The 15,107-nt window shown below is 43.6% G+C and overlaps 2 protein-coding genes across 8 annotated transcripts in view; one reads left to right on the top strand and one right to left on the bottom strand.

Annotated features, from left to right (window-relative positions):
- The window catches only part of IFT140 (intraflagellar transport 140), a 94,065-nt gene that overhangs the window by 19,482 nt on the left and 59,476 nt on the right, over positions 1–15,107 (bottom strand). The gene's annotated exons all lie outside the window — the stretch shown is intronic.
- Positions 1,614–15,107, top strand: part of TMEM204 (transmembrane protein 204) — a 29,208-nt gene continuing 15,714 nt past the window's right edge. Inside the window, exon 1 of the mRNA XM_074598782.1 lies at positions 1,614–2,770. Within this exon, the coding sequence (XP_074454883.1) occupies positions 2,491–2,770 (280 nt within the window). The 5' untranslated portion in view covers positions 1,614–2,490. The remainder of the gene's footprint in view (positions 2,771–15,107) is intronic.

The raw sequence follows: 15,107 nt of genomic DNA, 5'->3' as shown, positions 1-15,107 counted from the left end.
AGGAAAAAAAAGAAACCAAAGATGCTATACTGCTGGTCAGAGGATGAAGATGTTCAAAGTACCTAAAGCTTAATCCATTTCAGGATTAAAAATGAACCAAGTGCACAGAGGAGAGGTGAATTCATAGCCTGATTTGTACATTCAATTCCAATAGCTGAAACCCAATTATAGGGGCATGTGAACTTCATTGAAATATTTTGCATTCCTCTCAGCAATGAGTCTTAGAAAATAAAATGTTAACTTTCAAAAGATTTCCAACCAGTTTGCCTATGTGTATTGGGTCAGCACAGACCTGTTGACTAAGGGCAAAGTAACTTAGCTGGTAATTAAATCAGTTTCTACTCTCATGTTAATTACACTGATGTGAACTCTTGTGCCAGCATCTCCGGTGGGGTGGGCACGGAGCAGCAGTGCCTGGCAACACAGGTACTCCGCCATGACCTCCCACTGCTCCCTCTTCAGGCTGTTGACAAGAATGTCACACCTTCATCTACAGAATCACAGAATGGCCGGGGTTGGAAGGGACCTCTGGAGATCACCCAGTCCAACCCCATTGGCCAAAGCAGGGTCACCCAGAGCAGGTGGCACAGGAACGCGTCCAGGTGGGTTTGGAATGTCTCCAGAGACGGAGACTCCACCACCTGTCTGGGCAGCCTGTGCCAGGGCTCTGCCACCCTCACAGCAAAGAGTTTTTCCTCGTGTATTTCACAATATACCATTTAATACCACACCTTGTACAGTATTTTTTCAGCCTAAAGAATGCTGACAGGCTGCGATGAAGGAAGGGCACATCCACAGGCAATAATGCCCATGCAGCCGGGCAATGCCCACCGAGGATCACTGCCCTAGGCCCAGCCCCCCGGCAGGACCTGCTCCAGCAGCCGATGGAAACATGGAGCAGCCATTTGGAGAGTCAGTCTCTGGAAACATCCACATTCAGGGACAGTTTGAAATGTCCTCAACAAACCTGTTCATTAGAGCTCCTTTTCTTGATGCTTTTCTTGCAGCTTTTGCAGCACCAGTGCTGTGCTCCTGGCTCGCCGTATGGCAGCCGATTTGGTACTGGGTTGTGACCACAGACATTTATGAAGCAGCTTGGAGAAGCTTTTCCATGCCCTGGGCACTGGCAGGAGGTGCCCTGGCTTCTCAGGGGCACCGCGGAGCCTCAGGGCAAAGTGGGATGCGGGGCTCGGGTCTGGGCCAGCCCCACACAGCTGCAATGCAGCGATTTTCAACTTCGTTCACATCGTAACACTTGCAACCGCCTGTTCAGACACCCCAAAGTTCGTTTGTTTATCAGGTTGAGAATCTCGAGATTTTATATTTTTTATGTATCTGCCGTGCTGCTGGGGTTGCAGAGAGGAAGGGGGACACCAGGGGACCCCACACACCCCGCCTTCGTCATGCTGTTCAGCGGCGAACCCCGATATTGTTTTGCTTTCAGTAAACAGCATTTCAAAAATCCCTCTCCTCAATCCGTTTCTGCAGACCTGGTGCTCTGAGGGTTGAGGCTGGGGATTCCTTTTTTTCCCTTTAAAGGGGCCCTGGGGTTCGTCCCCGGGTCCCCGCCATGCGCAGCCCCGCGGTGCCGGGGGAGGGAGGAGGAGCGGGACGGGGAGGGGGGCTCTCCGAGGGGAGGAGGTACAACTTTAGAAGTCTCCATAGTCTTTTCCTTTCAGGAAACACATCCTGTTAATGTTTGACTGCTGTGGCAGTGGCTCTGTTTGTTGCAGTCGACTACGCCCTGAGGCTCACCAAAAACAGCCACAAAAACAGCCATTTCCTCTTCGTGGAGAGGTGGGGGGGCCTTTTCCTCACAGCAGTGGCTGTTCTCCCGTCCCGGCACTTGCAGTTCGGATCTTCAGAGAAGGACACAGCACAGCAAATTCCTCCAGATCCTCCAAACTTGCAGAGCTCCTTTGGGATGACAGCATTCGCCTCCAGCTTGGCTTGGCTTTGAGAGAATGATATTTGTCACGGTTTGTGGGATATTTTGAAGTTCGCATCCAGAAAAAAGGCTTTTGGAGCAGCACTGGTTGATTTGGAGGACTCGGCGCACTTGGCACGCTGCTGGCAAGCATCCCCGCCTCTGCCCCGGCAGCAGCTCAGGCTCTCCTGCCCCGAGACTGGATTCTTTCTGGATTCACCTCGTCTCACAAGGAATGGACCTCCCTGTCGTTCAGTTCAGCACAGGACTGGCATTACTTATCAAAGTGCAAGAAGGTGGATAAGCCAGAGCTGGGAAGGACCTAAAAAAGCTTCTCTGTGTTCTTATTTTATGGAATTCTCCTACCTACCTCGCAAAATTCTCATTTCCTTGATCAGAAACACCTCTGGAGTTGACTTTGAGAATGAACGGTGATGTCCTCTAGCCATTCGTAACAGCCTAGCAAAGCTGCCTCTGCTTCAAGCCCAAGTTCAATGTGCTACAGCTGATTGAGACCTCGTGTCTTCTGCAAATAGAGACTGGCAGCAAGCTGACAGTCAGATATGACTGTCCAGAAACTGGTAGCCACAGCTGTGTTGGTAGCCCTGGTCTCACTTATTCTTAACAACGCAGCTGCCTTTACTCCCAACTGGGTATACCAGACGCTGGAAGACGGGCGAAAGCGCAGCGTGGGGCTCTGGAAGATGTGCTGGCTGGCAGAAAAGAGCAGAGGAGGTGGAAGCACGAGTGCCAGGCACGGGCAAGGGGAGGAGCGCGAGTGTGAAGCCCTGGGCTGGGGTTCAGAGTCAGCTGGGTTCCAGGAGTCGCGCAGCACTGTCAAACGTAAGTTCAATCTCTTGTCTTCTCTGCTAGGTCACGAATGATACGGTGTACCTGGTCCCCAGGAGATTTATAGCCTAGCAGAGCCTCCTGAAATCATTGTTAGCTAGTTCAAACATCTCTGAACGTTCATCTCCAAATAAATTAAATCGGGAAAATAAGAATAATTATGTCCACCACCGATGACCTAAACTCCTCCTCCTCCCACCCCAAAAGCAGTAATTTACATTGTGCTGTCTGGTCTATACAGTGTACGGAACGATGTATTTTGAAAAAATAATCTGTGAATTGTAAATCCGGAGCTTTGCGACATCTGCTGCTCGCTGTTCCCTCTCGCGTTCCTGCTACAAGCACATCCCTTCCTGCGCAGTACATTAAACCCCAACCACAGTTGCTCTGAATAACGTAAAACTTTAACAAAAGACCAAACAAACAAACAAACAAACAAAAAAAGTATTTAGATGCCATGCTAAGTTATTTCTCCCTTCTGTTTCCTTTTGTTGGAAGTGCCAGGAGTGGAAAAGACAGAACTAGTTTTGGTAAAAACATGTATAATTGAGATAGGCCTTAATGCATGCAACTGTTCTTCTTGGTGAAAATACACAAATAGTATATACTGCTTTGGGAACATGAAAATCATTTGGCATGGTGTATTTCTCATTTTGCAAATCCCACACGTGTGGGATCTGAAGAAAACGCATATAGCTTAAACTGAGCTAGTTAAAAGTTTTGGGTAAGATGAAGCCTGTAAGCCAATGATGAGAATTATAAAGCTAAATAATTAAAAAGCACACCTTACTCATCACATCCATAAAGTTAACAGCGTGACCCTGGCTCTCATTGAGAAACTAGAGCAGGACTGTGCTTGGAATACCCGCGTTCAGCTGGGACATGGTGGCTGTGACCACAGCTCGCCCAGCAGCTGATGCGGGGCCGGGGCTGTGAGCCGCGGGGCCAGGGCTACAAGCTGCGGGGCCTCGGGGGCCCTTCCCGCGGCCAAATCAACACTTTAACCACATACTTCAAGGAATCAAATTTAGCAGAACAAATGCCTATAAACTTCACACCTTGACAGACAGTAGGATTTTCCAGAGATTTTAACAGCGCTTATAAACAGCACTGGTGCCTCTGAAGGACGGCAACTTTAGTAACATAAGTCATTTTGGATAGATTTTTTTTTTTTTTAATGGTTTGAAATGTGGAGAAAGAGCCAAATGCTCTGCTCCTCCTCAAAGTCTCTTATATCCCTCTGGAGACAAAAACAAAGAAATATGAGAGGAATGTCTTTTTTAAAAATGCTTTAATGTGGACCCATTCCGTATCACGCTTTCCAACAAAATTGTGCAGCAGCGTTTTTTGCACGTTTGTTAACATTAAACCTGCATAAATCACAACCAGAAAACTTCTGAACTGTTATAAAGCCCTAAACCTAACTTTGAATTGTTTTTTAATGGCAAGAACTTTTGTAATGACATATAATTATAAAAAGGATAAGGTCAATGCAAAAGGACCTTGATGTGTCTCTGCTACTTCACCACTGGAACCACCGCCCCAATTAATATTTACGAGGCGTGTTCCGATTTGAAAAACATGCATACCATTCACAAATTCTAGAAATACGTGTTCTGTATTCAACGGTCAGAATGAGCTCCTGCGTATTGAATTTGGTTCCTGTGGCATTTTAAACACAAAAACTTGTATTTCTTGCTGTGCACGGCTCAGAAGATGGGTGGTGCTAGAAAGGCTGGCAGAGATGTATCGGTTTCACAGCAGGATTGTACAGGCAGCAAATTTCTTACGTCAAACAGAAGCAAAATGTGATAGACAATTTTAAAATTTCAAAGTGATAATTATAACGTGACCAAGTCCCCAGAAGAATTCTCTAACAGGCACTCTTAAAAATTCTAATTTAAAGGAGGACTTTGAAGCCCAATGACTCTTTGTATGGGAATAAACCATCCATTCACTATTTAAACTGGGAGCAAATAATAAGCAAAAGGCTGATTCTGAATCTTCATAAAGCATTTAAACGAAAATCTCACCTCTGCAGCTGTGCCATGACAAACTAAGGGGGAAACAAATCTGTTGCACATATTTTTAAGACAAATATGTTTCGTGGATTGTACACATAGTCAATATGAGCCCGATTCTGCATCCATGTCTTTGTCATTGTAAAGAATTTCTCTACGAAGAAATCACATGTTATTTTAGTAATATATACAGCAATCCTCATCTGTCAGTTGTAGATAAATTACAGGCATGTATGTGTGTGTATGTATACACATACATATAAAAAGTAACATTCTGAAAATTCCTTCCTCAATGATAAAAGTTAACGTGTAATATTTTGGATGCCATTTTTAGAACAACAAACAGAAAATACGTTCTTCCAATAGCAATGCAAAAAAAAGGCCACGATCTCGCTCATATAAAAAAAAGAAATTACATAAATACACACGCACATACCTATTTGGGGGGCAAGTTATTTATCTCACAGTTCAAAAGAAAAACTGTAAAACCTTTGAGAATTTGCCTTTCCGTATCCTGACGACTTCTGTGCAGGTGGTACGTAAATAACGGCCAACTGCCCTAAACAGCACTACCCTAAGGAGGCTCGCTCACTGGCAGAGAACCACATTCTTAAATCCTATTTTTCACTGACTTTCACTGCCCCCTCTTTTTCCCATTGAAATAATTGGCAAAGCTCCTTTTCAGGGGACACAATAAAGCTGGGGTGGTTTGTTTTGTTTTTGTTTTTTTTTTTATCCCTTCATCATACATGCAGCTCAAGCAAAATGGTTCGGGAGAAAAATTATGGAAGTAGCTCATTATGTTGGGACTTGCATGTGCTTAAACTAAAAATAAACTCCAGCAACTTGAAACACATAATAATTAAAGTTTTGCGTATTTGGGGTAAAAGTCAGAGTAAACGATCTGTCAAAAGATCGCGTGGGGCATGAACAGAAGAGGTCAGTGTGATGGAGCCAAAAGCCTTTCCAGAAACACAAAGTTGAATTCCACACCAAACACCTCTCTCATCCAATTCCCCGCTACCAGGGCGCCCGTGTGAATTAGTTCACCGTAACACAGACCACAGGAGCAAGAGGCAAACGAAGGTGTGCTGCATGCAAATCCCATGATGTAAACGCCACATCAAGGATATTAAAGCATCAGTAAAGCACCGCTGGTGTAAATACCAAGAGACGTCAAAGACAAGGGAGATTACAGATGCTGCAGCAGAGAGACACTGTGAGAAAAAAAGATTAGAAATAGGGGGGAAGAAAAAGAAATCCAGGGACAGGAGTAAATTATATAAAAATATTATAAGGAAACGAAGCATCTCAATGGGAACTATTTTGGCAAGGTGCAACACAAGGAATGTGCCTGACTTTGGTCCTAGGGGAAGGCACCTCAGCTCTGCTCTTCCAGCTCCAGCCTTGCTGCTCCTGGCAGGGGATCTCGGGCCCTTCTGTCTATCCTCATCCGCTTTCTCTCCTCCTTGCCATGTAGTCCTGCACCCTTCTTTCAACCATCTGCGATGCTATAAAGCTTCTATGAGACAGTTCAAATTACTAACAGCAAGAAAATACCCAGGTTTGGAGTGGAAGGTTTGGGGCAGGGGGATGACATGGGGTTTTTTGCATGGTTGTTTTTCTGTTGGATTAAGCAGTGATATAAGGTGTCCACTAAGTCCTGCTTCTGGCACAAGCTGAGGAATGCAAGTGTGATGATGGGCGAGATAGCTCCTTTATAGTGGCAACAAACTACCAGATCTGAAATCTTTGCTTATGCTGGGAATCAGAGCCCAGTTACAAGGACACCAATCAAAGATTTTCTAACACAGACAAACCACTAGAAGATACAAATTTAAAGGCTTCACCCAGAACTCAAACTCTTCAGAGCACTTTAAGGAAACTTAGCCAGGTAGCCTAACTCTCCTGTCATCTGAGCGAGGGCAAAGAAATTTGCCGAAAGTTATGGAGATTTGATAGGACAAGAGGAAACGGCCTCAAGTTGCACCAGGGGAGGGTGGCAGAGCCCTGGCACAGGCTGCCCAGAGAGGTGGTGGAGTCTCCGTCTCTGGAGACATTCCAAACCCGCCTGGACGCGTTCCTGTGCCACCTGCTCTGGGTGACCCTGCTCTGGCAGGGGGTTGGACTGGGTGATCTCCAGAGGTCCCTTCTAACCCCACCATTCTGTGATTCTGTGGGAGGTTTAGGATGGATATTAGGAAAAATTTCTACACCGAAAGGGTTGTCAAGCATTGGAACAGGCTGCCCAAGGCAGTGGTGGAGTCGCCGTCCCTGGTGGTATTTAAAAGCCAGGCAGACGTGGTGCTGAGGGACGTGGGTTAGTGGTGGTCTGGGCAGTGTTGGGTTGATGGTTGGACTCAATGATCTGAAAGCTCCCTTCCAACCTGGACAATTCTATGATTCTGTGAGATGCCGTTTTAGAGCTGTTGCAAAATTCCCTAGCTTGCATCTCTTAACCATTCCAAAAAAGGCCACAGTAGCAGAAGCACACACTTAGTAATACCTTGGGCAGGATAGTGTGTCCGGAGTACCCAACACTCAGCTTTGCGCCCGCTAAGTACCTGAGCAGACACAGCACGCCGAGCAAGGGACACAGCCACACGCAGGGACACGCGACCTGCCTCGAGCAGCGAGAACACCTCCCTGCACCACCAGTGATGCCCTCTCACATCAGACCTGCTCAAAGCCACCACTACCTACGGCCTGTCTCAGCACCAGGCCAGTAACACTGTGTTGCGCTCTGCGAACACACCAGATGACTTGGAATCAGCAGAGATATTTTTAACCACACTGCACGGTACAAATATGCCCTTAAGCCCTACTGTGCTACAAGGCTATCTCTGGGCGGACAGATGGAGCTGATTTATTCATTAGCCGAGGTCACAGCCTGTCCCTTTTTGTCTAAAGAACATTTTGAACAATGTGGAGACGCAGGAATAGGGAGGGGTTTATACAGATACAAAAACCTTGCTTGGTTCTTCAGGGCTCCAGAAAACGTAACGAAAATCCCAAGAGTGGGAAGCATACATCAGCTACAGATGCCCAGACAAGAGAGCTCTGGCTAACGAAGTTCTCACACGGAGGTAGCACCAGTGCCAGGGAGAGGCAGGTTATCACAAGCAACGACGTGACTGCCACAGGGACCACATGCAAGCACCTGTCCGGCCTAAATGTATGATTTATGCAAACACACGTGGACTATGAAACACAGCGGCTGAGGCGGGATGCCGCTGGGCCTGGCAATAAGGAGCTGCCGGTTGCTTTCGGGCCTGTGTCCACCGCACTTGCGCACATTTCCAGCGTCTGCAAATTCCTCTGAAATTTGGCTGGATGGAAGCCAGGCCAAGTCGAGGAGCTGAGCGTGTCGTAGACATGTTACTTTTTCAGAATGTGCAGATGAAGAAAGGTGGCCCATTGCATTTGGAGAAGACAGGAACTACCACCAGCCTGAAAAAAGCCCCAAACCTTATTGTATACGTGGTTATATACATGGGGTATATAAAACATATATACATGGTTGCCTGGTAAACTGCTCAAGCTGTTACACAGAGACGGAGGGCAGTGCAGACAGCTGGGGCTTGTGATCTCTCCTCCTAACATCTGCAATGTGATCAATATTTAAATAAGTGAAATTATTAATTTAATGGTAGAGACCCACTGGAGGTGAATTGTAAGAGGTCTGGCTCTATCAAATTAGAGCAAATGCTCATTTTAACGTGGATTTTACCGTACTGTGTACTTATTTTGGAAAAGTTCAAAACTTGTGGGGATTTAGGGTAGGAAAATGAACATAATAGTGTTTCAATACCATACCTTCACATGCATCGTACAGAAATATTATCAGAGAAATCAATGTTTGATTACTCTCACTATCAAGGCTTTGAATTCGATTAAAGCATTGAGCCAAAATGGCTAGGGAGCTTTTGAAAATTTCAGATTAAACACATTTATTACAGCCACCAACACAGAATACCCTACTGATGTTTATAAACAGGCAAACTGTAACATGCAGACAACAAACACCTCAATAGGAACCATGTACCAGCCTTGTCTGTTAAAACTGATCACTGTATAATAGAAGCGGTCTCAATGGTGAGTTGGAAAGGTCCCCATTTAACCATAAGCACTTTTAACGTTGAAAATAGCTGATGCAGCCATGTCTCCACTCCCAAAGTAACTAAAGTTGTTAAAAAAACAACCACCAACCAACCAACCAACCAAGCACACACTTCTCTTCCCCAAACAAGATCTGTATACCTTTCCAATTAACCCTGCATACGTGAAGTTGCACGCTCAGATGAGCTCATCCAGTTCCGAATTACGTAAAGGAGGGAAGATTTCACCAGTTTGTCACATCAGAACATTCTTTCAATTGTGTCAAAATAGATTTCATCCCCTCCCCCCGGCTTTTTTAAAATTATTTTTAAGTGAAAAAGCATAGATTGCATGCTAACCAGGAGATGAAACGAAGCAGAATAAGTGACTGTTCTCATTTTTAAGATATGCATCCAGCAACAGAACGTATCGAGGACTCCTTGCAGCTGAAAGCTGTACGGCTGCTTGCGGAGATTTACTGAGAAAAGAGAGAGGGAGAGACTTTGCTTTCCAGGATGAAGTCCTGTCCTTACCATAAGACATGCAAAAAAACATCCGCATGTGGAAAGGGATAAACTGATGATGGAAAAACTAGATTCCGATCTGTTTCACTTTTAAAAAAGCAGTGTATATTCACACCATCAAAATACATCTGTATCAAAGAGGCAGTGCTTTAATTAAACCTTGCCACCATGTCAGTCATGCAAAGGTCCACTGAGATACTGCCAGCATCTGTGTTACTTTGTTTCACAAACACCTTTAAAGTGTCTCAATACATTTCCTAATTCCCATTCTGAAAGAACAGCTCAAGAGGTTAACAACATAAATACCACAAACTTAAAACAACAGAAGAAATGAAGCGTTCAAAGACTTCATAAATAGAGCACAGGATGCTGACCATCAATAATTACAGTGGTTCTGTTTATTATCCTTATTATCACTTAGTTATTTTAACAGTAAGCGCTGAATCTCCTACGTCTATGTTGGAAGATGAAGCACAGCTGTACTTTGCATTTCCACAGTGCTCTTGCTACCCAAGGCGCAGCTCCCGCTGCTTTCCATGGCAGCTGCAGAGGCCACTTCTGCCCATCTGGCCTTTGCTGACAATGCTGACATCCAAAACAAGACGAACACACGATGACTTGCCAAAAGTTTGGCTAAAGTAGATTTTTTTTTCCTTTTTTTAGAATTATAAATAAGGGTTTCTTCTAGAATTATTTATTAACACAAAATTCAGTTCTCCAGGTCAGAACTCGGCTTCACTAACAGCAGGACCATAAGAGTCAGCAAGACAGAAGTCTAATAGAAAGCCGGCCTGAAGGGCATCACTTCAGCCGTTTTGCAAAGCATTATTTCACGTGTCGAATGAATCAGAGCTCTCATGAAAAAACGATATCAGCCCATTTAGGTAAAAGTGTACTATTTTGGCTTTTCCCAATGTTTGGATGCTTGGCTTTGCATTTCTGAAGTCCCTATAACGTGGATTTTAAAAATTACTCCGAAAGGCTGAAAGAGTAGAACTCTGCTGTACAAAACCATGCACTAAGTCCAAACTGAATCATGGGCAGGCTTCAAACCTTGAGGTTGGCGCACAGGCACAACCGTAACTTATTTTCCAAATGCCTCGGTAAGGGGGGCAGGAAGAAGCCGCCCAGCAAGGGCTGAGAGCTGGGACAGAAGGAGCTCCGCTCTGGAGCGTCGGGGCTGCAGGAACACATGCGAAGACCGTAGTCAGTGCTGTGGCACGTCCACTGCTCTGGGACAAGGTGATGTGACGAACGTGCCGAGCACTGCTAAGCTCTCAGGGCATTTGGTTGCCAGCTATGGTTCCGTTAAGGCAGCATATACTGAGACTTATCAGACTGCTTACTAGAGTGAATATCGATAGGACAGCAGGAGATGCCTTCCTTATCTCGGGATAACACCTCAGGAAAACGTCAAGTTCTAGAGGAAAACCATGTACTCTGTTAGAATCTCTTGATTATATTAGAGAAAATCAAATTACTGACCTAGTTAGATTACTTTTTAACAGCAGAATATGATCTCAGCCTGCAGATACCCAGCCCAAGAAGATGAAGCCTAGCAAGGTTACAGGCAACTGAAAATGGGTTCTTAAAAAAAAACAAGTGGAGCAACTAAAGCATAAGAAGCATTAACAGTTCCATCCATAATTATGTAGAAATCCCTATTTCAGAAACACAACCACTTATCCTCCTTTTCAGAATAAAGTCACATATGAACACTAAGTATTTACAAAGACAATCAGATACATTTCAGAATGTATACTCAATAAATATGTATAAATGTATAATCGATAAATAAACCCAAGAACCATAAAAAGGAAAGCACAGTGATAGAATACTTTTTTTTTTTTAAATTCCTTTCATCATAAACGTGGCAACCATTGAATTCCTCCTACAAAGTCTGCCTTTTTATATTGACAGCAAAAAAATGGTTAATAACTGAATAACGTTTAAGAAGCAAGTCAACGATTAGAAGGTATTACACTCAGAACTCTAGCTGGTTGGAGTAATTTTTATAATTGATACCTAAAAGAAAACTGAAGCTAAACACAACTAAAGTAGTTGTTTAACACCAAAACAATCAATAGAAAGAAGCAAAATTCCTCAGGAGATTTAAAGTAAGGATAAACTGCCAGATGTTCTCAACTTAGCAGCAGCCTAAGGTGTCTAAGGTACCCATCAGCGAAGCATAAACGAACTCCTGCCTGTCTAATTACAAAGTTTAAATAGCATTTTTTAGATGTAGGACATTTTGTGTCCCGCAGCGGGGATACGGCAGCAGCAGGCCCATAGTCAGCTCCCGCGGCTGAGCTGGCAGGCGGGGAACGGGGACGGCGGGGTGCGATGTTGGGAGCCCCCGCTGTTCTGTGCGGCTGTGAGATTCTTCCCAGTGCTGGTAACTTCATAAGTTACAGACGCTGGACTGAAGTTTGCACTAAAAATTCTGTTCAACAAAACTGGTGTTTCTCAGGGGAAGCTTTAGACAAATATTAAAATATCTTGGGCCATTTAGTTTCTGTGCTTTAATCAGTCAAAAGCTTGAACTCCTGCCCATGGTTGTTTTTTCCCCTATATGCAGACAGAAAACAGGCAGAAAACCTCACTTTTTAAGCAATTAGCATAATCTGATTTTTTCAGTGAGATCATCCTTCCTCATTATCCAAACCCACTGCAAATTACTCTCCGATACGACTAACCTGCTCCTGCAAAGCACAAATAGCCCTGGGGCCGTCGCGGAACATAACAAACCAGAATTGCTGCTTGCAAATAACAAAATCAAATCAACATTTCTAATCCAGAGGGATACATCTGGTCTAGGAAGTGAGCAAGACAACAAGGAATTTGAATTGGTCTCATCCCTGGAGTTTGGGTTTTGACCCTTGACTGATCGCTGTGTTTTAAACAAAGCGGAATTCATCAGCCAGTACCCCCAGCTGTACGGGAGGCCCAGCTGGATACCCAGCCCATGAATTAACTACTTCTCAGAGTAAACTGGGATCAAGATGGGCATCCAGAAGGAAAAAAGTCAGAGACTCGCATTTTATATCGATGAGCAACGCCTGCTTAGAGCAGAGTTTTGGAGCCATTCAGTGGCTTTCCAGTTCTCGACAGGCAAGTTGCACCTTAAGGGAGGGGAAGGAAGGGTACGCAAAAAGCTGTAGACAATAGATTCTTGAAGCTAATCGTTAACAAAAACGCAACCAGTAATTACGCAGACATTATAATCATTATATGCCTCCTGTTTAACAAACTGTGACTAACATAAATTGTTCCACAAAAGTTGATGAAGTCCGCAGTGGCCACAGAAAGTTACAGGGGGATCAAGGCTACTGTAAATGAAGCAGAAATGGTTGAACAGATGATCCTAAATTCATACTAATTATAAAGCGTATAGAAAAGACGTCAGAATGGGCTGAAGCTGGCTAGTGAGGAATTTCAAGTTTACATATAATTTAAAATAACAACAGGCAGAGTAAAAGAGCACAAAGGTAAACTCTAAATTTCACAGCTCTTACAAAAACTATACTGCAGCCAATTTTATCAGAGATGAGAAATAGTTATTCCCGGATTGAGCAGTCATTCAAGCAGGAAAAGAGCATTGTGGCCTGGCCTTCCCCAACGGGACTCACATCTTCAGTGTCTTTGGGTACAGGCTCTGAAGAAATGCTTTGAAACTGCACACTCAGTTCTCTTCTCCAATCAGAGTTGTCCATCGCTTGCCCACAAAAAAATGGAGGCCAGAGCCGCTTTCCACAACTACCACCTTTGGGGGGGGCAGGTTTGACATTGCAGCAGCTCAGCTTAGGGTTGTGTATGTACAACATGAAATTACCACGTGCTGAGCTGACAACACGCAAAGTTGCAATGGCCATGAGTAAGAAAGCACAGGCATCTGCAGAGTGGCACTTTCAGGCTGAACACAATTAACAAGCTCCACTGCGAGAAGAATGCAGTTTATAAGAGTTGTACATTATTAAGTTTGATTTTTTTTCCCATCTGAGGAAGAGGAATCGTTACAGTTCTGGAACAAACCCAAAAGATGACAGACTATACATTAAACTTGTTAGAATAAAACAACAATATCCTAATATGAAATATGGAAAGGTACTCAATTCTTGTAATACCTTATTCCATAAAAATAACTGTCTTCACATTTAATGAAATCATACCAGCTGCTTCCTTCTTATCCTACCTATCGTCATCCTATTGCGGTTCCAACCTGGACCGTGCGCAACCTTCTTTATGGTTAAAAAGCAGCAGCTATGCAGAATAGCACTTGCGTGTCTACATGTCTCTGCAGAGCGCGGTGTATCAGTGAATACGCATCCCTAAGTCTGGAGTGCGTACGAACCACAGGAAGGATCATCATCCCATGCTGCTGCCCTCTCCGACTGCAAGAGAGGACAGCGATCATAGGATCATTATTTAAAGACTAAATTATTAGAAATTCTTTTGGAACTCAACTGAGTCACGGTTGTACAATTCCTATTTTTAGTATGCTAGATCTACTATCATCTACGGCAAAGCCAAAATAATTTATAATTCAGTTTAGTGTTAAAAAGAAGTCACGGATAACAGTGAAGGCAAAAAGCTGGTGTTTGTTAGTGTCAAGTTCTGGGACAAGCTTCAGACATTTAGAGGGCATATAATAAAAAAGGCTCTTTTTAAAATAAAAAAAAAAAAGCTCATGCATGCTATATAGAGACAAGGCAACAGAATGCATTATGGCCATAATCCAACTATTTTTTTAATTTGACACTACAGATAGCTCTGTCAACAAACTAAAGTACTTTAATAATAATGGCTGCAAGCCTGCCCCTTACTTAGTACACTTCTCCTTTGAAAGTCAGTACTCTCCCTCCAGCAAGCATTGGTCCTCGAAGTATTACAGACGTCCCTTTAAGGGGAAAAAGAGAAGAGCGCTCCAAACGCTGAGAGTCCTACTGATATTTACACAGCTCAGACATCTTAATATGATTCTGATATCAGCCAGCATGCTTCAAGACCTGTAAACGTTCAATGTGGCAAGTGATCTAAATGCTCCCGATGCTAGAAAGGACAGGTTTGAATGTTAGACACAAAAATCTTTGAGCAAAATATTTTTTTGAATGAAATAATTTTTCTCTCCGGTCAGAGATGAACTCAGTAGGAAAAACCAAAAATACTTCGTATGTTATCTTCCTAACATTTTATTCAATCTGAAAAAGTTTAGCAGACTATGGTTCTTAACTAACTCTTTCTGATACAGTATTTTATTAAATTTTAATGAAATCATGACTTATTACTCATAACACTAGAAGATAAAGATGACCTATGAGGGGAAAATAAAGGGTAAACTCATTTTTATGACTCACAAAAGTAGACCTAACTCAACCATTACCACAATGAAGTCTACTCTAGCTTGCTTATATCAAGTTTTGTTTTCTGGACTTCCTAGGAGTCTCCTTGGAATGCCATGAATCAAATTCTGGTGGTCAGTGCACCCACTGAACTTAGAACCAGTTAAGTCACTTTTGAAAATCTGGTGAATATTCATGTCCAGAGTCTTTCTTTCTCTAACATATGCCAACTTAAACACCGAGTTGCTTCTATTTCAGAATAGCAACGACATATTAGCAAGAGATGGTGAACTGGCACAGTGATATTTACAATTCCCACATTTTGCTAGAGAGGAAGGAAAAGAATGAA

Source organism: Larus michahellis, chromosome 8 (assembly GCF_964199755.1).
Source record: "Larus michahellis chromosome 8, bLarMic1.1, whole genome shotgun sequence".
NCBI classification, from domain to species: Eukaryota; Metazoa; Chordata; class Aves; order Charadriiformes; family Laridae; genus Larus; species Larus michahellis.
This window is presented reverse-complemented; position numbering and strand designations above follow the sequence as displayed.